The 27660-nt window shown below is 42.8% G+C and overlaps 1 protein-coding gene across 5 annotated transcripts in view; it reads left to right on the top strand.

Annotated features, from left to right (window-relative positions):
• COLEC10 (collectin subfamily member 10) overlaps positions 1-27660 on the top strand; it is a 36075-nt gene that overhangs the window by 3450 nt on the left and 4965 nt on the right. Inside the window, exons 2-6 of one of the 5 annotated variants that reach the window (XM_073330265.2) lie at positions 4353-4539; positions 18354-18425; positions 20907-20978; positions 25213-25266; positions 26232-26327. In XM_073330265.2, the coding sequence (XP_073186366.1) occupies positions 4392-4539; positions 18354-18425; positions 20907-20978; positions 25213-25266; positions 26232-26327 (442 nt within the window). In that variant the 5' untranslated portion in view covers positions 4353-4391. Of the gene's footprint in view, positions 1-4331; positions 4540-18353; positions 18426-20906; positions 20979-25212; positions 25267-26231; positions 26328-27660 lie in introns of all 5 variants that reach the window. The other 4 variants (XM_073330264.2, XM_073330267.2, XM_073330268.2 and 1 more) reach the window with 4 other exon arrangements.

Raw genomic sequence — 27660 nt, 5'->3', positions numbered from 1 at the left:
TCAGATACTGTGGTAGTATCATAGAATCATAGACTATCAGGGTTGGAAGGGACCTCAGGAGGTCATCTAGTCCAACCCCCTGCTCAAAGCAGGACCAATCCCAAATTTTTGCCCCAGATCCCTAAATGGCCCCCTCAAGGATTGAACTCACACCCCTGGGTTTAGCAGGCCAATGCTCAAACCACTGGGCCATGTAAGTACCATTGGCAGACATTTTGCCTTTGAACACCTGCAGATCCTAGTAGTTGGTCAGTACAAGTATAGGGAAGCTCCCTGAACTATTGAAGTCTTGGGCTAGAGCTGCTGCAGGTGGACCCTGAGCACTCCGATCTGAGTCTTATCTCCGGTATAGGCAGTATGTGTAAAGAGTTGAGGCCAGTATGTGGGACTGTGCTAATCAATCAAGTTGGCACTAGCATCTGGCCACCCATATGGCCACCCATATGGCCTCACCCATAACTATTCCACATTTGGGGACAATGTATACCTTCAAATCAGCGGCACTGCTATGGGTACCCTCATGGCCCCACAGTATGCCAACATTTTTATGGCTGACTTAGAACAACGCTTCCTCAGCTCTCATCCCCTAATGCCCCTACTCTACTTGTGCTATATTGATAACATCTTCATCATCTGGACCCATGGAAAAGAAGCCCTTGAGGAATTCCACCATGATTTCAACAATTTCCATCCCACCATCAACCTCAGCCTGGACCAGTCCACACAAGAGATCCACTTCCTGGACACTATGGTACTAATAAGCGATGGTCACATAAATGCCACCCTATACTGGAAACCTACTGACCGCTATTCCTACCTACATGCCTCCAGCTTTCACCCTGACCACACCACACGGTCCATTGTCTAAAGCCAAGCTCTACGATACAACCGCATTTGCTCCAACCCCTCAGACAGAGACAAACACCTACAAGATCTCTATCAAGCATTCTTACAACTACAATACCCACCTGCTGAAGTGAAGAAATAGATTGACAGAGCCAGAAGAGTACCCAGAAGTCACCTACTACAGGACAGGCCTAACAAAGAAAATAACAGAACGCCACTAGCCGTCACCTTCAGCCCCCAACTAAAACCTCTCCAACGCACTATGAAGGATCTACAACCTATCCTGAAGGACGACCCAACACTCTCACAAATCTTGGGAGACAGGCCAGTCCTGGCCTACAGACAGCCCCCCCAGTCTGAAGCAAATACTCATCAGCAACTACATACCACACAACAGAACCACTAACCCAGGAACCTATCCTTGCAACAAAGCCCGTTGCCAACTGCGCCCACATATCTATTCAGGGGACACCATCACAGGGCCTAATAGCATCAGCCACACTATCAGAGGCTCGTTCACCTGCACATCTACCAATGTGATATATGCCGCCATGTGCAAGCAATGCCCCTCTGCCATGTATATTGGTCAAACTGGACAGTCTCTATGTAAAAGAATAAATGGACACAAATCAGATGTCAAGAATTATAACATTCATAAACCAGTCGGAGAACACTTCAATCTCTCTGGTCACGCGATCACAGACATGAAAGTTGTGATATTACAACAGAAAAACTTCAAAACCAGACTCCAGCGAGAGACTGCTGAATTGGAATTCATTTGCAAATTGGATACAATTAACTTAGGCTTGAATAGAGACTGGGAGTGGCTAAGTCATTATGCAAGGTAACCTATTTCCCCTTGTTTTTTCCTACCCCTTCTCTCCCCACTGTTCCTCAGACGTTCTTGTTAAACCCTAGATTTGTGCTGGAAATGGCCCACCTTGATTATCATACACATTGTAAGGAGAGTGATCACTTTAGATAAGCTATTACCAGCAGGAGAGTGGGGTGCGGGAGAGAGAAAACCTTTTGTAGTGATAAACACCCATTTTTTCATGGTCTGTGTGTATAAAAACATCTTCAATTTTTTTTTCATGTTCTGTGTGTATAAAAACATCCTCACTGTATTTTCCACTTTATGCATCCGATGAAGTGAGCTGTAGCTCATGAAAGCTTATGCTCAAATAAATTGGTTAGTCTCTAAGGTGCCACAAGTACTCCTTCACAATGGCCAATGTACCTCATTACAGCTCAGTCACCACTGAATTCTCTGAGCAAACGTTTGCCTGCATCACTTCCCCGATCACTATTTACTGCTGAAGAATATCAGACAATTGCTGGAAGATTTCTCAGCACTGCTGAGCAGATTCTGCCATTCACATTGGTTTGCCAACATGCCTCTTTAAAGCTCTCCTCAGAACCAACTACACTAACTTCCTGCTCCTACACCATGGGTGTCTTGTGCTTAAATGGACTTTTTGCCCCCAAAATGGAAGTGAAGTGTCAGAAAAAGGGCAAGGATAAACAACACACATTTACAATTTACGAAGTGATAGGCACAGTTCACAATGCAAATCACCCACAGTCAAGTTTATTCCAGGGGCAACTCCATCCACCCACAATCCCAATTCTTATTCTTCCTGAATCCCCCTCTAGCTATGGTGTATTTGTTTTCATTCCCTCCGTCTTACTTAGACTGCATGCTCTTTGGGACAAGGATCTGTCTTCTTACATTTCTGAAAAGCAGAGTGCATGGCACAATAATAAAGAGAGAGGGAGTGTTTGTTTTGAAACAGCATGGTAACCCATGACAAGACTGGATATTGGAGGCGAAATCTTCACCCTGCCGAATCAGTGGTAATTTTCCAATGTGGCCAAGATTTCCCCACCACGTGCTTGAGATTCAAAGGTCTCCAGCCATCAAAAAAGAGTAGTGTCTTGTGTAACTGCACACTTCTGTATGGGAATACTTGCTGCGATGTTATCTGTCTGTCAAAAGCTTGTAGGGCTATAAAATTAATTTCTCTTTAAATAATGAGGAAAGCATCTGAAAAGGTATTTCTCCTCTTTAATATGTTTTCGCTTAAACAAACATGTGTGTGTAGCATAAACAAACGTGTGTGTAGCCAGCAATAAATTGCTCAGCTCTAACAAATTGGCCCCCACTTCAAGAGCAGCTCTCCCCTTATTGAGCTAAAGTCATCCAGGATGTAATGGGACAAAAGTTAGTAGAGTCCCACCAGAGATTAATATGAGCATCCATCTGCCTTTGCTCCCCACCTGCCATGATTCGTTGATGTTCTTACTATGTTTTTTATCTAATTAAGAGCTAGAGCCTGCCTTTTTTGGGTAGGGTTGCTCTGGGAAAAGGTGCACCGGGACCACACAGTAAACAGAGGCCCCAGGAAGAATTCTTGTGATTGCCAGAATTCCTCCAGGGAATCACACACTAGTTCCTCTAAACAGGGGATTTTACACCCCTTTGTCTCTGAGTTTGAGCTTCAAACCCACAAACTCAGAGCAAAACTCGGAGAACCATGTCACACAAATCAAAACCAGCACTAACTGAAAACCTCTTTTGCAGTGCAGCTGAGAAAACAAAGACTGAATGGGCATGGAGCCTGAACTACTCCATTGCCTATGGAGATCATCTCTCCTGGCTGGCAATGGGATGCATGGGGTAAAGGCGGGGTGGAGAATTTTGCACTGCTATTGCTCAAACTTTACCTCTTCTGTGGCTTCAGTGCTCAAAGTTGTCCTTCTGGATCTTGTCCAGCAACAAAGCCAGGGAGGCCACAAAGCAACCACTACAACAGTTTCGAGGCCCTAATAGCAGCCATGTCCTGTGGATTCTGGCTGGCAGATCAGCTTGGTTCACAGACCCACTGCTCACACCCATCTCTCACCCTTCCCTCTCAGTCCTCCACCATGCTGCCTGGAGCCACCAGAGAATTCTGCAGCATGGCATGCAGGAGGTGTGAAGTCCCATTCTATGACTTCTCCTTGAAGCAGAGCTGCACCATTCTATTGCTTCTGGGGGTTTTGGCAGGCTCTTGTTGGTATATGTCCCTTACCTGTTAGGACGAGCATAAATTAATTTCCTTACCTAACAACACAGTACAAGCATCTTATAATTAATTGACATTCATTTGGATAGAAAATCAAAGTCTTTCTATTCTGAATGAATGGAGTGTCGGGTTTCCCCATTATAAGTGTAAAAAGAAAAGGCTAACAAAAACAGAGAGAGCCTCATATATCCAAGACATTTCCTCTGGCCAATGCAGCTAAATATTTCACAACTAAAAGATAAATTGGAATAAACAGCTGTCACTGTTAAATAAATATTCTGGACAATGTATCATCTGTGCAGGATACAAAAAAACTAACACATCAGTGACCTCCTTTTCCCCACTTTATTTAGCTTTCTTTCAAATGTAAGCTTCCAAGTCTTTGCTCTGCCTCATTTAGTGAAACATTTATTTTAGAATCAACTTGTATTTTTCAAGACTGGAACAACGAAAGGCATTTCCTGAGGAACTGCAGGGATGAGCAGCATGAAAGGACAACAGTGGAGGACATGTGGAACTTTAGTAGTGTTCTTTATTTTTCAAGTTCAAATTTTTGGTTTCGATGCTGACAATCAACCTGCAACAGACATCTGTTCGACACACACCATTTTACCTGGACCAAAAGGTGAGGAATACCAAACTGCTAGTTAATACCAAGCTGATCAGAGTTGAAATCTGAGCCATGAAGGGATTTGTGGTGTGGGATGTGCCTCACCAGTGGGCTGGAGATGAAGGATCTGAAGAATTGCAGACCAGGCCAAATGAAATTTGTAAGGAAAGGGGAAAGAAGGGCTGCAGTGAGGAGACTTGAGAATTGTGGAATTTTTTAAAAAAGTTACTGGAACCAGCTCCTGCACTTTCATATAAAGTGTTTTCAAACTGGGGTATGCGTACCCCTGGGGGTACATAAGCTTTTGTCTGGGGTACGTTGGAACAATTCTGTAATGCCAGACAATGCATTTTATTTAGTAAGACTTGGCAATCTAATCAACGTTTAGTCTCCTTTCAATTAAAATTGCAGCCACTGTGCAACTCAGAATCAGAGATATTTTTAGTGGTGGGGCATGCTCCCCTAGGGGGTGCAAGGAATGTTTTGAGAGGGCTCTGACCAGCCCTGCATGGCAGGGCTCGGAGAGGGAGCACCACCGCCACCCCCTGACTCTCCTCAGCAGGCCACCCAGCCTGTCTGGGTTGGTGGGGGGGGATGCAACCAAAAATTGTAACGCACACAGGGGGCTCAGCTCAAAAAGTTCAAACTCAAGTTACCGCTTGCCCCCCTGAATGTTCCTCCATGCCCCCCAGAGGGACATGCCCCACAGTTTGAAAACCTCTAGAAGCTGTTACCAAATGGAAGGCAGAAATCTGTGGGGAGCACGTGACCCCATGTACCCATCCCACACATCACCTCTACCTATCTTAGAAGGGGGTACATGGTAAACTACATTATTTGAACACCACTAATATAAACTAAATGTCTTGTCCACATTGTTTCAGCTAAATCAGATCACTCCTGTTCAACGTACGTGTTCCCAGGCAGTTGATATACAAAATAATAACACCGTGACTTCCCTTAAAAGCAAGCATTAACCAAGAGACAGCTCATGGTTACGCTAGTTGTTTCTACACTTAGGGGGAGAATACCATCATGTGGTCACTGTTTATAAATGCCTACTTATAGATATAATGATCAATGGCTCCATGGCTAGTTGGCAGCCAGTATCAAGTGGAGTGCCCCAAGGGTCGGTCCTTGGGCTGGTTTTGTTCAGTATCTTCATTGATGATCTAGAGGATGGTGTGGATTGCACTCTCAGCAAGTTTGCAGATGACACTAAACTGAGAGGAGAGGTAGATACGTTGAAGGGTGGGGACAGGATACAGAGGGACCTAGACAAATTAGAGGATTAGGCCAAAAGAAATCTGATGAGGTTCAACAAGGACAAGTGCAGAGTCCTGCACTTAGGACGGAAGAATCCCATGCACCGCTACAGACTAGGGACCAAATGGCTCATCAGCAGTTCTGCAGAAAAGGACCTAGAGGTTACAGTGGACGAGAAGCTGGATATGAGTCAGCAGTGTGCCGTTGTTGCCAAGAAGGCCAATGGCATTTTGAGATGTATAAGTAGGGACATTGTCAGCAGATCGAGGGACGTGATCGTTCCCCTCTATTCGACATTGGAGAAGCCTCATCTGGAGTACTGTGTCCAGTTTTGGGCCCCACACTACAAGAAGGATGTGGAAAAACTGGAAAGCGTCCAGCAGAGGGCAACAAAAATGATTAGGGGACTGGAACACATGACTTATGAAGAGAGGCTGAGGGAACTGGGATTGTTTAGTCTGTGGAAGAGAAGAATGAGGGGGGATTTGATAGCTGCTTTCAACTACCTGAAAGGGGGTTCCAAAGAGGATGGATCTAGACTGTTCTCAATGGTAGCAGATGACAGAACGAGGAGTAATGGTCTCAAGTTGCAGTGGGGGAGGTTTAGGCTGGATATTAGGAAAAACTTTTTCACTAGGAGGGTGGTGAAACACTGGAATGCGTTAGCTAGGGAGGTGGTGGAATTTCCTTCCTTTGAAGTTTTTAAGGTCAGGCTTGACAAAGCCCTGGCTGGGATGATTTAGTTGGGGATTGGTCCTGCTTTGAGCAGGGGGTTGGACTAGATGACCTCCTGAGGTCCCTTCCAACCCTGATATTTTATGATTCTATGGTGATCACTGCAGCACATATCAGACTTGATCTAGGAGCTTCTGTTGAAGTCCATAGGGGCCTCACCGCTGACTTCCACAGGATCTCAGTCGGCTCTTTAGCATATCATTCTTTCATCTCTAAGACACTTTGCAAATATCTGAGGCCAAATTCCATGCATCAGCTTATGCAACTGAACCCATGTAACCTAACTGAAGTCAATGGAATTGCCTAGGGTGTGAATCAGCCAGGAACTTAGCCCATAAAAAAGAGATATATCTTGCAGTGGCAGTTCTAAAACATTTATTCCAGGCAATGGCTATTGAAGCTTAGACTGCTGCTTCCTTGTTAGGAATTCATTATATTTCTCCGTAGGCTACAGAATAGGGGAACAAATGCAAGTGATTTATAGTTTAAACAGAAAAGAGACTTTATCAACACAAAAACATTGCTGAAGGCTCATTTGTTTTTTTGATGGATTATTCAAATGAATGTTGCTTAAAGTACCATTTTTAATCATCACATTCATTTCTTTAAGATTGAAGCCTGATGTTTAATCTTTGCTGAGGCAGTATAAACTCAGGGAGCTACAATGAAACCAGAGGGAGTGGTACAAGTTCGTTTAGTTATTATCTGAATAATGGAAGCGTACACGCTTGGAAGAGAGAGTTTGGCTGACAATAAACTTTGCAATTCAAATATGCCTGAGTTGGCTATGTCTACACTAGAGACCTTGCAACAGCGCAGCTATACTATTGCTCATGTAGCTGGTCTACCACATAATGAAACTGCCTCCGATGAGTGGCAAGCTCTCCTGCCAACACAGTGCTGGGCTCACTCCCACTTATGCCAATATGTCGCTCAGGGGCATGGTTTTTTTAAGTTTTGCTGACATAGGTGGTAGTGTAGACATGGCTTAGTGACACCATATCATGAATAGAGCTAAGATATACGTCCAGGTCTCAGACTTGTTCCCTTGGTCTCATCCAGCAGGGACTAGGAGCACTCAGTGTAACTCAAGCCTAGCAATGAGCGAATCCAGCAATTGTGATGTTCAGTCTCTGTTGTTCTTGGCCTGAATAATGGGTTGGCATGATGACACCAGGGGAGGGGAAGAACAAAAGGAGTATATTGAGGGGATGCTTAATGCTCCTCAGAACTAGAATATTACTATTTCCAAAGGACTGAATGGCTCAAGACTAGTAATTGGACATGGAGTTCATCACCTTTAAGTCACTGCTTCAAATCTCCTGCCAAACAGGTGACAAATGACCATCTGACAGCATTCTATACTCTATGGGAGATGAATCTGTGGTCTCACTCCAGTTCCTAGTGGACAAGAGCCCATGTTAGAAAAGTCACAGATGGCTTTTACTGGCATGACAGCCTTATCTGCAGTCCAAGTGAGAATCTAAAGACTGAATGGAACAATGTCTGAACTTCCCCCTTACCTGTAGACAAGTCTCTCAAGGTCAGTGATGAGGCACATTGGCCAAAGAGGGCATGAGAAAGTTTGCAGTACTGCTGCCCACACTGTACCTGTCCTGTGACTAGAGGACTCCAGACACCAGGTATTCTAGCTGTTAACAGCACTAAATCCACCAACAAAACTTTCCTACTGTATTTCTAACTGTAGTATCTCAAATGAAGGATTCTATTGCTTTTAGCACCAACATTATTTTTCTTTAAAAATGCTGTATCTGTGGGGCAGCCTGTTTTCCAGTCTTCAGAAAATAGGCAACTCTCCAGCTTCCTAGTCAGTTTGCCCACATTTAATCCTTTTACCATCTCCTTTCCTCTTCTAGTGGCAGGCATCATAGCATAATTTATTCTGCTGAGAGAGCACACAATATGCTGGGCAATCACTTTGTAGCTGTGCCCCTCACAGGCTTTGTGCCTCTCCTGTGACATAATCTACCTTCACCGTAAGAGGCCTGTAGGTGCACTGACTGCCTCAGACCCTATGGCTCCACATTAAATTGAAGCTGTACTGGGCACTTGCATTACTTTATAGTCCATGTTTCCTACAGGAAACAGCAGTAAGAACTTACATTTTCCCATGTGCTCCGTGTGGAAACCTTTGTTCAAAAAGGGCCAGTTTTCACCCAAAAATTATTTGCTCAAAACATTGGTAACTTTTTTTACACTCATATCAAGAGATGTCAAATTAATTACTGAGGTAGCACAAGGGGATATGAGTAATGGGGTGAAAATAAATGAGGGGAAAGTTAGGCTGAATATCAGAAAAAAAGCCTTCATGACAGAGAGTTATTAGGCTCACAGGGAAATGAGGCAAAACGAGGCCTTGAAAAGTTGACTGGACAAACACTAGACAATGTACTGGAGGGAATGATTCTGCAGTAGGGATGGACTAGAGGGCCTAATAAATCTTTACCATCTTTAATTTCTATGATAAAGCCCTCGAGTTAGTATCTATTAGAAGTGTTTGTTATTAATAACTTAATAGACGTTAAAGCCTGACCTCTAGTGGTCATGAATTATATCTACAATGCATGTTTTAATGACTGACTAATTTAGTATTCCTGTTTGTTTTCTCCATCTTTCTGTTCACACACCCTTTTTTCTACTGTTAGTGCGTACAGATCTGTTATAATTTTTTAAAGCACTATATGAGCAGATGACCAACCTCTGCATGCATGCTAACACACACACCCACACATACACGAAGAAGCAGGCAAACTTCAACTGGTTTCCAGTTTCCCCTCCAATCTAAAACTCAGCTCAGGTTTGCAAAGAAGGCTACTAATCCTTTTGATGAATTTGAGCATAATATTACTGCAGTAACATAGCATAATTTACTGTGGTCCCACCTTTCTGAGAAGGTTTCATCCCTGATAAATTCTAATAGGGTTCTATACAATTTCTTCAGAATAAACCTATAGAATGTCATCAAGATTGATGACCTCTCTATAGAATCTGTAAACTCACCGATGAAATTTAACAGCAGATTATAACCTCACTACAGAATTCTGTATTTTGGGCCAAAATCTCTATAAGAATTTGAAAACTTAGGTCAACACAGTGATTAGTGATTTTGGATGCCCAACTTGGGAGACATTAAAGGGATCTGATTTTTAGAAGGGCTGAGCACACACTCTCTGAAAATTAGGTTAAGGTGCCACAACTTGTACCCCCCAAAAATTCAACATTGCTAGCCAATTTTGAAAATTTAGGCTACTATTCAGGATTAAAAATTAGAAGACAAGGGCCAATTCCTGGATTCAGTTGATGCCCTGAAGGGGGAAGACTACCCTAACTACACACATAGTAGGCAACTTAAGAGGAAAAACTGGACCTTGCGTACAGTCCCAGACAGAAGCAATGGAAACACTGCTGTCTCTCACTTGGTTTCACTGAAGACATCAGCCCAAAGCAAAGCCCAATGGATGCAAACCCATACAAAAAGAAGCCAGGATAAAATTTGCACAAACCTCTAATTAAACAACCCAAGTTTCATCCAGTTTGAGCAATGAGCCTCTGAACTGGACATTGTGATCAGTACTGTTATTAGTGGAATGTGGTTTCTAGATTGATGTGGTTGTTTATGCATCATCAGTAAAAATTACACAGAAAAAAAAATGTTTCATGAGCACAGTGTACGGAGCGGTTCCTTAAGCACATGTTACAGCCAGTGTGCACCAGGTCACTTTATTACCCTTCTGACATCTCTGTCTGATGAGATAAAGTCACTGACATTTCCCAGACAGCATCTGTATTAATCAAGTCTAAACTACTAGGACACATTGAGCCAAAAAAATTCCACAGAAACCTTCTGGGATCGCTTCTGCTGCTTCTTTCTTTCTTTCTTTCTTTCTTTCTTTCTTTCTTTCTTTCTTTCTTTCTTTCTTTCTTTCTTTCTTTCTTTCTTTCACAATAGCCTGTTCTCTCACACCCCACACCATCACCAAGGGATGTTTAGGGAACTTTAAGCCTCCCTTAGTTTTTACAATTGTGACCTCTCTTGGTTGCCTTGTGTCCGATGGTTCCTTCAGTGTTCCCTTCCCTTTTGTACTTTCCTTGGCAGTCTCACAAGTTTCCATCCTTGGCCTCTTCCTTTTTTCCCTGCACATCCTCTCAGAGTGATACCATCCTTTCATACAGCTTTAGTTACTATCTCTGAACTGAGGCCTCATAAATCTTGCTCCCCATTTCTGGGATGTCTCACTCTATCCAGTCCCATATCTCAGTCTGGATGTCACACCATCAACTTAAACCTAACCTGGCCAAAAGTGAACTCCTGGTCTTTCTTTGAAACCCTCCTCTCATTTCCCCTCATTCTCTGTCACTGTTAAATGCATCATGATACCAGGGGTAATCTTGGTCTCCTTCCTTTCCCATGCCTCTCGCATCCAAATCCTATCACTTCTTCCTCAAAAACCTGACCTTTTCTTTCTGTCCAGACCGTTACAATTCTCACCGAGGCCCTTATACTCTCCCATCTTGATGGTTATAAGCTTTTCTCTGTATCTTCTGACCCCCCATAGTGCCCTCCTCTAATCCACATAAAATTAGGCCACTAAAATCAAATTTTATGCCAATCTGATTACATCAACTCCTCTTTGAACCCTCTACTAGTTCCCCTTTTCCAGCATATCAGGTGCAAGTTTCTTCTCCTTGCCTTCATGACCCTACTTCTACTACTTACCCAACTTTGTCTCTTATTACCTCGGTAGGACAGCGGCAGGCCTGGTTTCTGACAGAGACTGAGATTTTCCAGAAGCAGATTTGTGTAAACACAATTACTTAGGATGACATGGGAAGTAGTACTAGAGAACACCATAAACCGCACTGTTGGCTGCTTTTACTGTACAGAAACACAACGATATAGATCTGCCTAGGTTTTCATATTTCTAAAGCATCTTGTCACCTGGTATCTGGGCAAAAACGAACTAATGTCAATGTTTTAATGTGTCAAATCATGTTTAAATAATACATCACATTTATCTAGAGCTTTTCATCCGAGGATCTCTAAACACTTTACAAAGTTAACATTTATCAGCATTGTACACCCAGGGTAGCTAGGGCAGTAAGGGCCAAATTCAGAACTTGATGACTACCCCACTGCAAATGAGACCAGAATCTGGCCAGGAGAATTAACCAAGATCAAATAGTGATTCAGGGTAAAATCAGAAATAGAACCTAGATCTTTTGAGTTAAAGTGTATGTCTACACTCCTGGGTCTCTGGGACCTGGGCTTGTGGACTTAGTGTTTCCAAACCCATGCTTGAGCATCCACCCTGCATTGTAAACATAGGTTTGCAGTTACTGGACCTTGGTCTCACATCTGTGCTAATGCATCTATACTGCACTAAGCAGACCTTTGGACTCAGGTCTGTGGCTTGCACTATGCCCACACTGCAAAATGACAGGGCTTGGTCCTGAGTCACAGAGGGACATGAGCTCTGACCCAGCCCCCTGGCAAGATCCTAGGACCCAGGTCCTGAGTGCTTGATGACCTGACTCAGACTATTTGTCTGTGGACACAAGAGGGGGTTGGGCTAAAACCTGAGTCAGAGCCTGGAGTTCATGTGCAATACCCCTAGTCTCAGTCTATAAGCACTGGGGGCCTGATTTTTCAAAAGTGCACTGCACAGCTGCTATTGACTTCTTTTGGAGGTGGAGGTGCTCAGTATTTCTGAAGACCTGGCCCTAGACCATGCCAGCTCCCTAAGGTCTCAGTCCAAGTCCTATAAAGTCCATGGGAGTCTTTCCAGGAACTTCAAAGGGAGTTGGATTAGGGCCAGGATGAGAATCTGGACTGGAATGAAATCTGAAGGATACAGGGAGTTTCCCTCTAGCAATATATATAATATATATTTTAATGTTTTCCTTTAATTATTCTGACAAATGTTGCTTGTAAACTCTCTGACATGGGTCAGTGCTTCAAAGTAACATTTACTGTGGTCTCCGGTACTGCTGTCCATCTCTCAGCCTTACTTCCTGAGCTTACACAATTCTCTTTCTGGAAAATCTCAAACTCTGTCAGAAACCAGACCTGCCAGTGTTCACTTTTCCTGCTGAATATATAAATGACCTTACCACATCCCATAGGCTGTTCTAACCCGTGTTCCCTGTCAGCGCCTCATATGTTTGAGCTAAAAAACCCTATAATTTCAGAAGTTACTTTCATCCAATTTCGTACGTATTTGGAATCTTGAGAGCTCTCTTTCTTTCTGCTGTACTCTGCATGTAGTATATGTGCATTCTTTTAACAGAATATCTACCTGAGCGAGGTGATATATATAAACTCAGAACATGAAGGGCTGGATTCTCTTATCACTTACACTGGTTTTACATCAGTGTAACAACATTAGTTTGACTCCCCATGCAGACCAATGTAAATCATGAGTCTGTGGAGTAACATTATGAGGGCAGTGACAGGAGAATTAGGCCAAGAGTTACACCTGTGTAAAACACATGTAAATAAGAAGAGAATTGGGCCCAATGTGTAAATGTTTTTTCTGTTATTTACCAAAATATCCCACCCAGAGGCCCAGGTTCTCAGCATAGCTCTGTTAAAGTCAACACTAGCCAAGGATCTGGCCTATCAATCCTCATGGAAATCAGGAGTAAAGCTGGTCAGAAATTTTTGTTTGGAAAATACCAATTTGTTGAAACAGGTTTCTCCAGGTGGAACCAAAGAGCCAGAGACGGGAATAGCCCAGTTAGGGTCTCACTTGGCATGTGGGAGACCTAGCACCTGATTTGGAGCCAGATCTTCATCCTGAGTCTCCCTCATTGCTGGTAAGTCCCCATCCACAGGACTATTGAGGCAATCTCTCCTGTGGGAGCTGTGCCATTGTATAGCTAATTAAATATGCGGGGGGAGGGGCGAGAGCAAAAGTGATCACCTACACTGTAGCCCAAGGGCTCGGACACTCATCTATGCTGTGGGGAAACCCAGGTTCCAGTCTCTACAGCCCCATGGGATGTAATCATGTATTCAAAATGAACAGCTCCAATCTGAGAAAAACAGATGGTATAGCCTGATGGGTTAGCTTGCCTGGGATGAAAGCAGGGACTTGAAGTGAGTTATTGGCTATTCAAGAAATGGAGCGGGTGTTTCTCTCTTTTTTGTGCAACGGGTTTTTTTGGTGGGGGGAAGGGGTGTTCTCACCTCTTCAAACACATTTCCTGCTGTGTCCATTTCATCCTGATGTAGAACAAACAAAACTTTCAGAAACTTTGAAATTCTTTGCAAACTAGGATGATTGTTTTCCAGCCAGTCCTAATCAGCAGTAACTCTACTGAAGTCAATGGGTATACACTAGGAGTTCTTTAAACTCTGAATGGGTATAACTGGGCTTCTATCTACTAACTGGGAATGGGATAGGAGTGAGAGAAGAACAATAAAATGATATTTTTTTCTCTTTAACTGTTGTTTTCTATATTGGCAGTGCCCCTTTAAATTGCACAAAGGTTCTACTGATTGGTAATGCTCAAGCCACTTTCTTGGGACTGTTTTGTTTTTTACCTCATTCCTTGTCAGTTACAAGAAGAGGTGATGTGATGGTTGTTAAAGGTCTCTAAGTGCTTTTTTGTAGCTTTTGCTCTCCTGGTTCACACAAATGCAAGAAAGCTGAGCAACTTCCTGTTCAGTATGTTCATTTTAATAGCTTTGTATTTTAAATTAGTGACACATGGCAAGTGGATCAATTTGGTGGAATACCAAAAGGGTACAGAAGACATAACTGTGCTTCAGTTTGATGCACTGAAGTGCCAACACATAGGGGTAGAAGAAAGTCACCTCTGGGCAACTGTAGTTTAAGGAGACAATTGGTTAATTGTGATAAAACTGAACCTACTACACAGCCACCTTTGCCTCCACCCCTGAATACCACCAAGAGCAGCTCAGAATGTAGGCCTTAGCCTGTAAGCTCCTCGGGGCAAAGACTCAGTCTTCTTTTTCTGTAAAGCAACATGTACTGTACAAAGAAAAGCAGTGGGATGTTAAAGCGGCAAAGAGTCCTGTGGCACCTTATAGACTAACAGAAGTATTGGAGCATGAGCTTTCGTGGGTGAATACCCACTTCGTCGGATGCATGTCATAGGATGTTCTGATCTCAATCCAGAGTTGTGATTCAAGCCCCTCTCTGATGTGAACATAAATATCATTTGTAATGTACAGGCTGAAAGAAGGTAAGGGGATAAAAAGACGCAGGTGGCCTGTACATATTAAATCACAAGAGATGATGAGGGACTTGCTCATTTAAAGAAATGCATCCATCCTAGTCCTTCCAACACAGTAACAAACCACAAGAGGGCAGCATCACTTAAGACTTCACATTTCAAAAGGAAACCGCCACAAGTACTCCTGTTCTTTTTGCAAATACTTTCAAAAGAGGAGCAGGGGGAAGCAGGGGACTTAAATTCGTAACTCTGCTAGATACTAAAAACCATGGACTGAACAGAGACACTGGATTTATGGCTTAGTACAACAATCTGTAACCCACTAAGCCCCTTGTTTTGGCCTATGACTGCAGAGCCACTCTCCATTGAATGGTCCCTTACAACATGTGTTAACTACTTATTATGCTAAACAAGTTTGACCTTGCATTTTGTTGTGACGCTGGGAGTTCCTTTCCCAGACCTGAAGAAGAGCTCTGTGTGGCTCAAAAACTTGTTTCTCTCTCCAACAGAAGTTAGTCCAGTAAAAGATAGTACCTCACTCTGCTTGTCCTTACTTCCTCGTCCAGGCTTTCCTTGCTTCACAACAGCCCATCTACGAGTTAATTAACAGGGGGAATGGTATGGAAAGTAATCAGAATTAATATTCAACCGTTATAATCTCAAAGCTCTTTACAAAGGCAGGCAAGTAGCATTTCCCCATTTTCTAGAGAGGGAAACTGAGGCACAGTTTAGTGAACTGGCTCACCTCTAATCATACAATGAGTTGCTGGCAACTCTCAGTCAAGTGCCTCACACAAGATCACAGTTAAACCATTGACAGCCCAGAACTCTGAATGCATGCTGCTCATTAGGTACTCTGATACAGAAGGAACCATTGCAGCTTTTATCACTCTTTGGGAGGACTAGGGGAAAGTACCTGACAATGACACACATTCTACGGAGCAGTGACCATCTTTTATTATGCGTGCACAGTGGCTAGTGCAGTGGGGCCGTGATGCTTGACTGATGGCCCCTAGACACTGCCATAATACAAATAATGCCAACATTCCCACTAACTCCAGGGCTGGACCCAAAGGCTGATCTGGATCTCTAAAGGGCCTAGCTTCCCAACCTGTATCTGTATTGGCTTTATGAAGCACCTTTGCAGAATCACTGCAGAGATCTTCAAGATAAAGGTTCTTCAATGGTCCCTTATTTGCTAATTGAAAGCCATGGAATTTCTGTATTTGTTTTGTGACAATCAGTTTTAAAAATCCAAAACAATGTTTATGTAAGTGAGCATAATCCCCATCCAGCATATGCATGGCAGGCTCTTGTGCAAAGCCACCTTTAGGAGTGAGTTGAGGTTTGTCTTCATTCTGCTACCTAAGCAATTAATTAACTTAAACAAATCCATGGGCACGGACTGTACTTACTGACTGCACTCACTGACAGTTTAGCACGTTCCTCAGCCATATTTCCTCCCAGGCTGTTTATCCCCAGGAGTTCTCGTCCCTCCCTCTAGCAGATGTTCTCGCTTTAATCTCAGCTTGACACTCAACCTTTATTTTCCTTATTTTGAGCTAATGAGCGCTGGTCCGGCTGCTGGCATAAATCACCAGAGTCCCAAAGCTTGACATGAATCCTGTCAAAGCTGGTCTCAATTGCATATCACTAGTTTATTCACAGAACCAAATCTAAAAACCTGCCTCATATAAAGAAAGTGCAAACTTCATTTCTCTTTTGGCACCATCAGGTATAGTTCAGAAACAAATGATATGAGATCAGAGCAGGGCCCAACTTCCCAGCTTATTTCCCACATTTTCATTTGGCTCACTTGCTGGTTGTATTATTGACCTCCCTATCACTGACAAGGCAGACTCCATTTTTCTCTATTTGCTGCGATATGTAGCTGTGTACATCAGAGGAGAAGTTTTTGGTTGTTGTTTTAGTTTGGGGTTATTGGTTTTTTTGCTGCTCCAGACTGAGCCTCAGGAGATCTGGGTTCAAGGCCTACTTCTGCCCCAGACTTTTTGTGTGACCTTGAGCAATTCAATTATCCGGTGCCTCTGGTTTCCATCTGTAAAGTGAGATTATTTCTGCCACCATTTGTCTGCCTTGTCTACTAAGAGTGTAAATGCTTTCCTGCAAGTCTGTCTCTTACTACTGTATGTAAAGCACCATGTGTGCAATGGAGCTGTCATAAATATAAAGGGAAGGGTAAACACCTTTAAATTCCTCCTGGCCAGAGGAAAAACCCTTTCACCTGTAAAGGGTTAAGAAGCTAAGATAACCTCGCTGGCACCTGACCAAAATGACCAATGAGAAGACAAGATACTTTCAAAGCTGCGGGGGAGGGGAGAAACAAAGGTTCTCTCTGTCTGTGTGATGCTTTTGCCAGGACCAGAGCAGGAATGCAAGTCAGAACTCCTGTAAAAACTCAGTAAGCAATCTAGTTAGATATGCTTTAGATTCTGTTTCGTTTAAATGGCTGATAAAATAAGCTGTGCTGAATGGAATGTATATTCCTGTTTTTGTGTCTTTTTGTAACTTAAGATTTTGCCTAGAGGGATTCTCTGTGTTTCGAATCTGATTACCCTGTAAGGTATTTACCATCCTGATTTTACAGAGGTGATTCTTTTACTTTTTCTTTAATTAAAATTCTTCTTTTAAGAACCTGATTGCTTTTCATTGTCCTTAAGATCCAAGGGTTTGGGTCTGTGTTCACCTATGCAAATTAGTGAGGATTTTTATCAAGCCTTCCCCAGGAAAGGGGGTGTAGTGCTTGGGGGGATTTTTTTGGGGGGAGACATTTCCAAGTGGTCACTTCCCCTGTTATTATTGTTAGACACTTTGGTGGTTGCAGCGTTTAACCTAAGCTGGTAAGAATAAGCTTAGGGGATCTTTCATGCAGGTCCCCACATCTGTACCCTAGAGTTCAGAGTTGGGAAGGAACGTTGACAGGGACCCTGGTCTTACTTGGGGTATCTATGTGCTACGGAAGTAAAGTTCAAGGAACTTACTGCTATGGACTTTCCCTGCAGACAAATTTCAGAGGCATGTGTGGGAGTATTTGCAAAACACAAATTTTATATTCAGACACACATACAGCACCTGCTGAGGGTTGATGGGTTGACTTACTGGGATCTACAGTTTGCTTTATTCCAATTTCTACAGCTATCAATCTATCTACCTGAAGGTCTTATCCTGCTGTCCATCACAACAGTATCTGAATGCCTTCCAGATAAAATCAATAGAAACAGCAAAGGCCCTAGTGCACTGTGGTATTTCTACCTTTTTGGAGTCACAGCTCTGCTTGGGATAGGCCTTTATTTTGTTTTTTGGGTGGGGAGGGTTTTGAGGCAGAAGGGAATGTGAATGTCATTGTTATGGTGGGAAGGTTTTTTCAAAGCAGAACGTATTGCAGCATTTCCAGAAGCCGGTCAGACACTGGCTGGACCTGCTCTCCTCTGAAGTTTGTCCCATATATATCCACTGTACCTTCAGAATGACAACTAAAGAAGCCAGTAGCATCAGACAGTCAATTTTACTTTTGGAGAAACACATGGTAATGTTTATTGGACTGTGTGAGCTGGAGTATGATGTTTTATTTTATGCTTTTTAAGGGGATGACGGTGAAAAAGGAGATCAAGGGGAGGTTGGAAAACATGGAAAAGTAGGCCCCAAAGGACCAAGAGGTACGTGTGGTAGTTTTGACAGTATTAATATAAGGATATTAATATAAATAAAACAGAACAATATGCCAATTGCTAGTAATGATAATGCTTAATACCTTGGACTGATGCTGTACCAAGAGATCTCAGAATATTTTCTAAACATGAATTGATTAAGGCTAACAACATGCCAGAATTACTATTAATATGGGTATTACTATTACTGTGTTATACCATAAGAAAGTCACAACTCATGATTGACTGAAAACAGTTGTGTGACAGGCCAATAAGTTTCTATTGCTGACTTCCTTCTATTGCGGCAGTTCATCGTGACTGACGCGTGTGGAAGATTGTTAGCCGATCAGATCACATATGCACATCTTGGCCTCAGGGCTAGTTCATCAAAAGTAACCTGGGCCCTAATTTAATCTCCTCTTCAGAATGTGAACGAGAGGAAAAACTGCAACATGTCTGAAATGTATGGCTATGATGGAGGGATTTCCATTTAGCTCTGATTAGGAACATTCAAAGCCACATGTAACAATACATAGCCTGACTTCATATTTCAACATACATCAAGGTTTTATTGTCCCTTGAGTCAAATACCGCCTTGGGTGAAATCTAGGCTAAGAGTTGCCTCTAGGTCAATAAATCTTGACATTTATCTCAACAGAAGCCAATATCTGTGGAATTTTCAAATTTACAGATGAGCACTGATGCATAGAGGCCCATATCTCAATAGTATTTAGGCTGCTCCCATCCATTGAAATCAATGGAAGGTAGGAGCCTAAATATCTGTAAGGATCTGGGCCAGAGAGACTAGGTGAATTACCTACGGTCAAACAGCAAGTCGCTGTCTCAACTGGGACTAGAGCCAAGGACTCTCAGCACTCTGCTGTATTAGACATACCCCCTCCTTGGATAATGAACAGTACAACAGCATTCAGAGGCAGAGATAAGTACTGCTAATTACAGATTTAGAGTAAAGCTTATTTGGGTGTCCCATCTCATACTTTAACCAGCTGTTTTTGCAATACTGATGCATACACATGTTCATTCTCCCATCTGGCAATGGGCTAAGTATTTCAGGGTGCTAATCCATAGCATTGTTTTACATTTTATAGCTAGAATATTTTTAAAAATTTTATTTACTAGCTGTTATAATGAATAGATCCTCTAATTCTGTATATACATGGGCTACATAGGACCATGCATGCCATTGCTTCAAATCATAAAATAGTGACTGGAGCAGAGCAGAAGGAAAGGGATCAGTTAACAAGTGTGTTTATTAAATGTTTTTGTGGCATTAAAGTCATATGTGCAGATGCAGAGCCCAGAAAACTAGGAGCTCATAATTTAGCCAGCCAATTTGCAACATAAAACAATGGCAAGTATAAAGGTGCGTATTACCATCGGAAAAATCCTGTAGTGACATTCAGCGAAAACACTGGGCCACATTTGGCAATCCTGACTTTTATCACAAGTAAGGACTTCAGAATTTGGTCCGGTAAAAGAAGTAAAAAAAAATACTTGACAGGGGTTCTCAAACTTCACTGCACTGTGATCCCCTTCTGACAAAAATTACTACATGACCTTAGGAGTGGGGACCGAAGCCTGAGCCCACCAGAGGCCTGTCACCCCAGGCAGGGGGGCCAAAGCCGAAGCCCGAGGACTTCAGCCCCAGGCAGGGGGTCAGTAGCCTGAGCCTTGCTGCCCAGGGCTGAAGCCCTTGGGCTTTGGCCCCAGGCACTGGGGCTCAAGCTTCAGCTTTGGTCCCGGGCCCCAGCAAGTCTAATACCATCCCTGGTGACCCCATTAAAACAGCGTCATGACACACTTTGGGGTCCCGACCCATAGTTTGAGAATCACTGAGCTATTGGCTATGGATTAGCTCTGTAGCATAATTAATATACGAATAACTAAAATGGCTTTTAATCTGTATTTTCAATATAAAAGATGCCTCTGGGTATGTCAATTGAGAGTTTTAATATAACAGTTCTGAAATGTCATGCTGTTTAGTCCATGGTACAGGAGGTCAGAACCATCCATTAGTAGTTGTCCTAATACCTCCAGACACAGGCCTTGCAGTGCTGAGCAGACAAATCCCTAAATACATTTAAAATTCTGGGCCAGGGAGACTGAGCAGGAGGGGGAAAGATAGAAGATCCTCTGCATAAAATCAATGGGAATCTTGTTTAAATCTTTTTTTTCCAGCATGAAAGTTACATTTCTGATGCCTGCTAAGAACTTGTCAATTACAGAGACTGACAAGGATAGAGAGCTTAATTTTTGGCCAGCACATTGCGGGACCTCCAAAGCTAACGGCATGAGCTGCTATGTCACAGACTCATATTCCCTGTGGATCGGCCCAGAAGAGGCCCGGTAACACACATTGCTTGATTGCACTTGCACACCTTCAAAAAGTAACAAATCATCTAAAGAGTTAAACAGTGTCCTCTGGATGGGTTGAACCATTCATCTTCTTTTCATTGCTTTCCTTTTCAGGAAACAAAGGAGCAGTGGGGGATAGTGGGGATCAGGGAATGATTGGGAAAATTGGCCCAATTGGTGGCAAAGGTAATTTATTGTTTCATGTTACTTTTTTTTTTTTTTGTAAAGGTACATATTCAATTATGACATGATTTGTATGTTTTTAAGAATTACAGCTATTAGGTAAAAATAATTCAGCTTCAAATAATGTCTGGTTTATTTTCCCCAAATATATTTACATAAGCAAATTGGGGATCATGATACAGTCTGGTGTGTGTATGTTCTAGCTAAACTAAGAAAGCTGATCTCTTTTAGATTACAAAATAAAAAGCACAGGCTAAAATCCTGGCTTCAATATGGCAAAACTCCCATTGACTGCAATGAGGCCAGGATTTTACCTCCTTGCTTTCAAAGCCAAGGATCATGAGTCAATATTCTGCTGCTTATTATTCATGCCTAAAGTCTGGAGCTAACTAACCACGTTGGGGTGCAATGGGCAAGCTCCTTGCAGGAGACCTAAATTTGGCAGTGATTTTAGGACTCATGTTCTGACAGCAATTCCTTAGTCTGAGAGCCTGTCCCCTGTATATCAAGGTAGAATATAACTACACCTGTCTGACCTGTCAGAAGAGGCCCTCAGTTTTCCTAGTTGCTTCAGTAGAAATCTAGTTGTGGAAGACTGTTATTTCAGTCACACACATCTACAAACTATACACAAACAATTATAAGTTACTGTATAAATACATCAATAAACATGTGCCCTCTTTATTTGTATTGTTTGGTTTAACTTCCACTTAGGCAGGAGGAAAAGGAACAACACTTTTATTACAGCGGAATGGAAATTTGATACAGCTACACGACTGCCTGATGTGCTGTGTGGTTTAATTTTTACTACGGCTTGTAACAACCAAACATAAAATGCAACGCCTGTGTACTCAGCTTTATATTAGTGTGTGATTCCTGGGCACTAGCACTGTTTGTGTTCGTTTTTAAGACAAAAGAACACCGAAACATTTGTTTAAATAATCTGAAAGAACTATATGGACTTTGCAAGGCAAATAAGAAAAAAAGCCAAGTCTAACTTTTGGCTTTGCATTACTGAGTCTCAACCTACAGCCTTTTTGAACATCAATTCCTATTGGCTTCAATGGGAGACATGGCTGAATAAAGAGAGCTGCACAAAGAGAATAGAGAGCTGCTTTAGACCTCTGCTGGGGACTCTCCTGACACAGGGGAAATACCCAGTTGGTGTAAAGCTACAGTATGCTCCCAAGAGTAGGAGTAGGCAGGAGATGGGTAGCGGAAGGAGTGGTCCCTAGCTGACTGATGTAGACCACGTAATTGAGAACAGTTGGCCCTTAGGCTCCTAGACAAAATTAAGGAAGCAGAAAAGTGGCTTAGATCTCCTCTGTCCCATTGACTTCAGTGGAATTACTCCAGATTTATACAGCATTTGCAGAATTTGACCCCAGGGACAGATTTTCAAAGATACGTAGATATTTAAGGATGCAAGTAGGCACCTAGTGGATTTTCAAAAGCACCTAAACATGTAAGGTGCCTAATTCCCACTGATTTCAATAACTTGCTAAGATGCTTTTGAAAATCCCACTAGGTGCCTACTTGCATCCTTAAATATCTACATATCTTTGAAAATCTGACCCCAACTTTTTAACTCAGTCCAGCTGTTTGTCTAGCATAGTGACTGTTACATTTATACCGCCTCTGATGGTCGAGAAAGAATTATACCATCTGTTTGGAAGAAAATGAGGAAACAAACAATAAAAAATGTGGTTCTGTTTCCAGAAGCAAAGGCCATTCAAGACAGATGGAAGAAATTGCTGCTGGTATTAGGGTTCAGTTTATTGCTTTAGGTGTTCCAGGTGTTTCCTGTCACAAAACTGAGGTTATACACAGACCAAGAGATGAATGTATTTTATTGTGCTAACTTACCATATATCTATGATGGGGGCAGACAGTGGGAAAGAATTTTTGGCATCTCAGGTTAAAAATAGAAAAGGTCATTCTGAAAATGGGGGAACTGGCTCTGATGCCAAAGTATCCCATTCTTTATTATCAACATTTGTCAAGAATTTGTCCACAGCAAGTGATTCTTTAATACGGCTCCTTATGCCATTACAAACAACAGCGAAGATCTTCAAAACAGTGACTGGTGTTTTTGCGTGCCTCCGTTTCTAAGTGACTAATCTGAGATACTTTAAAGGGGCCTGATTTTAATGAACATCCACCCTCTGCAAATTAAGCCCCTTTAAGGTGCATCAAATAAGGCACCCGAGAATTGTGGTACCCCAAATCACGAGTCATTTTTTGAAAATGTTGGCCAATGTCTATTATTGATTTTCATGAGATAAGAAGGCAGTAGTGTTGTTATGTATTTACACTGATGTAATTTTGGGTTTCTACATGGCAAATTACTGTGAGAATCTACAGAACACTGGAAGTCCTTGAGTGCAGCTTAGTGTACTAGGCTTTCAAGTGGTAATAATCAGTCATACCCGGGACTTTCACAGCTGTGTCCACACAGGGATGTTGATGTACAGCAAGCTGGTGCACTGCCAGTTTGCATCCTGGCTTGCCTAAGAGCACTAACTGCCCATAGAATTTAGCTTTTACTAGTGTGACAAAGTTCCTGCGCTACCTTGGTGGGTCTTGTGCTTATTGGCGGATTTGCTCACCTTGGAGCTTCATGGCAGCCCTCAGCTTGGCCGTTTTTCTGAATTCACAGTCCTGGTCGACTCCTCCTGTGTCTGACCAGGAGTTGGGAGGATTTGGGGGGAACCCAGGCCCGCCCTCTACTCCGGGTTCCAGCCCAGGGCCCTGTGGAATGCAGCTGTCTAGAGTGCCTCCTGGAACAGTGACAGCTACAACTCCCTGGGCTACTTCCCCATGGCCTCCTCCCAACACCTTCTTTATCCTCACCATAGGACCTTCCCCGAGGTGTCTGATAATGCTTGTACACCTCAGTCCTCCAACAGTCTGCGTTCTCACTCTCAGCTCCTAGTGCCTCTTGCTCCCAGCTCCTCACATGCACACCACAAACTGAAGTGAGCTCCTTTTTAAAACCCAGGTGCCCTGATTAGCCTGCCTTAATTGATTCTAGCAGCTTCTTGATTGGCTGCAGTTGTTCTAATCAGTCTGTCTTAATTGTCTCCAGAAGGTTCCTGATTATTCTGGAACCTTCCCTGTTACCTTACTCAGGGAAAAGGGACCTACTTAGCCTGGGGCTAATATATCTGCCTTCTATTACTCTCCTGTAGCCATCTGGCCCGACCCTGTCACACTAGATATATTAATATTCTTCAGTATATGAACAGAAAATCCAAACCCATTCATGGTTTAACGCTATAGAGTATTAGGTGCTTTAATGAAATTTTCCAGAATTTCCATCTCTCTGTACAAAAGGGAGTCAGTTATATTTAATTAAAATGTGTGTAAGCTCCTGATGTCTTCCAAAAAAATACAACTATATGAAGGAAAAGAAATAATGTAAAAATACATGGTGTGTAGAATTCTACAAGATAGAATTAATATTAAGCAGGGTTTGAGCTCTGAACTAAAGGTGCTATTTAATCTACCAGAGAGCACTGAAATGAATTTTAAATAAAGTCAGGCAGTTTTGTGATTCAAATAATTATTAGTGACTTTGAAATAAAGCTGCTCACTCATCTTTTTGTATTAGTACATCCACTTAGATATGGATCATTTGAATGATTTTCAAAATATGAGAAACACAATCAAAATAAAAAATATCACATTTCTGTGATAAAATAAATCATAATAAAAAATATCACATTCTGAAATGAAATGAGGTCCCCTACCTACCTCAGCTAGAGAGCCGTTTGCCAGCTGTGTGCATTGCTTAATGCATCCATGGAAATTCACTGGGTTTTGTCAAGCCAGCCTTATCCTGTATCTTAATTTTACATGATGTAATTCAATGCAGTATGGTCTCAGTCCTGCAAGATGCTGAGAGAATTCTCACTGACTTGCTGAGGGCTTTCAGCATCTCATGATCCAGCTATATAAAGGACATTGTGCAGCTCCCCCTTAAATTGAGTGGGTACCAGGCACCAGCCACCCACAAGAAGCCTGAGCTATCAATTAGTCAGCTAGTAAAGTGTTCTCCTTCTTTTCATTCACCAGAATTAATCATAGATTGTTTGATTTGGCACATCTGCTAGAACAGCACATCAGTGTGCTTCTGCCAAATGCACACTGCTAATACATTACTAAATAAATTTCCAACGTGTTTTTCAAACATGTTCTCCTGAGACATGTGAACATATTTTTTTTCTTCATTCAGGTGACAAAGGAGTCAAAGGTTTATCTGGGGTGTCTGGAGGGAAGGGAAAAGCAGGTACTGTATGTTGGTTATCACTACATTTCCTGCATTGTGTCTTTCTACTAAGGGTGGTTGAACTTGCTGGGGTCCTGGGGTTTCCTGACATTTTGTAAGTTTGGGGTTTCACAGCAAAAATTGAGATCCATGAAATGTTTTTCATCCTTAATTTAAACCTGTTTCTTTATCAAGATTTTTTTTAAAACAAAATATGGATTTCTAACTAAATGGCAGCTTAGGCTGTGCAAACCATAAAGATCCTTGTGAGAAATTAACTGCATCCCTCGTCTTCCTGGGAGTAGCAGAAGAATGAAATAAAATACACAGCACCCCAGAGGTCATATATTATCAGGCCCAAACACAACCCAAACTTCAATGGTTTCAAGTTGTGATGGTCGTTAATTATTTCTACTGCACCATAAGTGCACAAGACAGTTTATTGACATAATCCCCACCTCCAAAAAGTTTCCAGTTTAAGGGCTCCATGCTCTTTTCTATGTCCCTGGTAGAGAAGAGTCTACGCTTGAAAAGGGGGAGTGTTCCATGTCTGTGGCATGTTCATCCCTTTCTCTGACCTCATAGAAGTTCCCCACCCCAACTCTCTGGAGCAAGAGTAGGGGGAGCTAGGAAGCCAGCTGGGGGTGAAACCTCCTACATCTGGGATGGGCCTCCCCTACCCCAGGAAAGAACTGTTCTTTTTCAAGATCAGAGATATCTAAGTGGGTGAGAAAAATCTAAACCAAAACATCAATGAAAAGTTACAATCCCGTGTTAAGGAGGCAAAGTCCAGCTCCCAGTTAGGTCAATCAGAGTGTTATCATCCATGGGTGCAGCACTGGGGATAAAGAGATGCTAGCTTGTCACAAGTCAGCAGTAAGTCTTCTAGAAGGTCTGACAGCAGTATCATGGCAGATCAGGCAATACCATGCATCCCCGCCCGCCCTTCCCAGCTGGTGAATCAGGTGTTTTCTGTGTTGTACCAGGCACAGTCTGTGACTGTGGGAGATACCGCAAAGTTGTTGGACAACTGGATATTAATGTTGCTCGACTCAAGACATCCATGAAATTTGTCAAAAATGGTAAACTTCATTATCATTTATTTTACAGTTCCCACCTTTTAATTCATTATTATTATTGTTATATTAAGGTATTGCCTAGAGGCCATGGCCCCCTTATGCTAGCCACTGTGGAAATGTATATAAAGAGACAGTCCCTGCCTCAAAGAGCTTCCTATCTAAGTGTAAGATTATAAGCAACAGGGGGATACAAACAAAGAGGTAAAGGGTGCCCCAGGGACCAAGGAGATGATAGGTACTACCATGAGTGTCACTGGGCACAGCACACCCACTGCCCAACCTTTGTCAAGTCTGTAGTAGGCATCACAGCAGAGAAGAGCTAAGGTGGGATTTGAAGGAGGACAATGGGGTGACTTTGTAGATATTTACTAGGAGCTGCGCCCAAGCTTGAGGGGTGGTCAGGGAGAAAGCACAAAGTTGCTTGTTGGAAAATGTTAAAAATATAATTAAAAGCCTTCAGCTCCGATTCTCCACTGCCTGCCACCTGGGCTAGTCACTTCCACATGTGCAGCAATCAGGGTGATAGCACTTTATAGTCACTTTGACTACCCTGACTATACAAGGAACAAGTGTGTGCCAGTCTGCTCCATGGTGTACAAGGGAAAAGGAGGACATGAGAAACCGCCTGCCCCTTCTACCCTTGCACAGTAGCTGGGTGCAATTGGAGTCCCAGTGCTCACTCTTTCCTAGTGCACCTGGGGTGCCAGACACCCGAAAGGGGGTAAGCATGGATAACGAGGAAGCATGCTTGTGGTCAGAGTTGCCCAAGCATGCAGCTGGGGAATGTGCTGTACTCCCTGAAGAGACAGAAGAGCGGCTACTCTGCCCCAGCACACCTGGGAGCTCTGGGTAGGATTCCACACTATGCACAGTGCAGGGCAGTGCTTGTATGACATGACTGAACCCTCAGAGGCCTGATTATTAGAGATGCTGAGCACCTTCAGCACCCTTTGTAGTCCATGGATATTGTGGAGACACAGCAGCTATGAAAATTGGGCCAAATTCAAAGGCTTAGCTTTAGTCACCCAGAACATTGGCCTCCACTTACACTGAGAGGGCCCTAATGCTGTTAGCATTCTCGCTTTTGCTTTCTGGAGCACTATATTAAGTCACAAGTGAAGCGAATGTGATGATCTCCTCTAACTGCCCAGGCTTGTTTGTCCATCTGGCAGGACATGATCTGAGAACCACTGCTGCAGAGAGGCCCAGAACTGAAATGCCAAGGGAGATGCCGGGCATTCAGGACTGAGGAGCACTATGCCTTGCCCTCACTTGTATAAGAAGCATGCCATCCTCATTAATATCATTCCCTGTTCAAGCCTTCATCATTGTCACC

This window comes from Lepidochelys kempii, chromosome 2 (genome assembly GCF_965140285.1).
Source record: "Lepidochelys kempii isolate rLepKem1 chromosome 2, rLepKem1.hap1, whole genome shotgun sequence".
In the NCBI taxonomy this organism is placed as follows: Eukaryota; Metazoa; Chordata; order Testudines; family Cheloniidae; genus Lepidochelys; species Lepidochelys kempii.
This window is presented reverse-complemented; position numbering and strand designations above follow the sequence as displayed.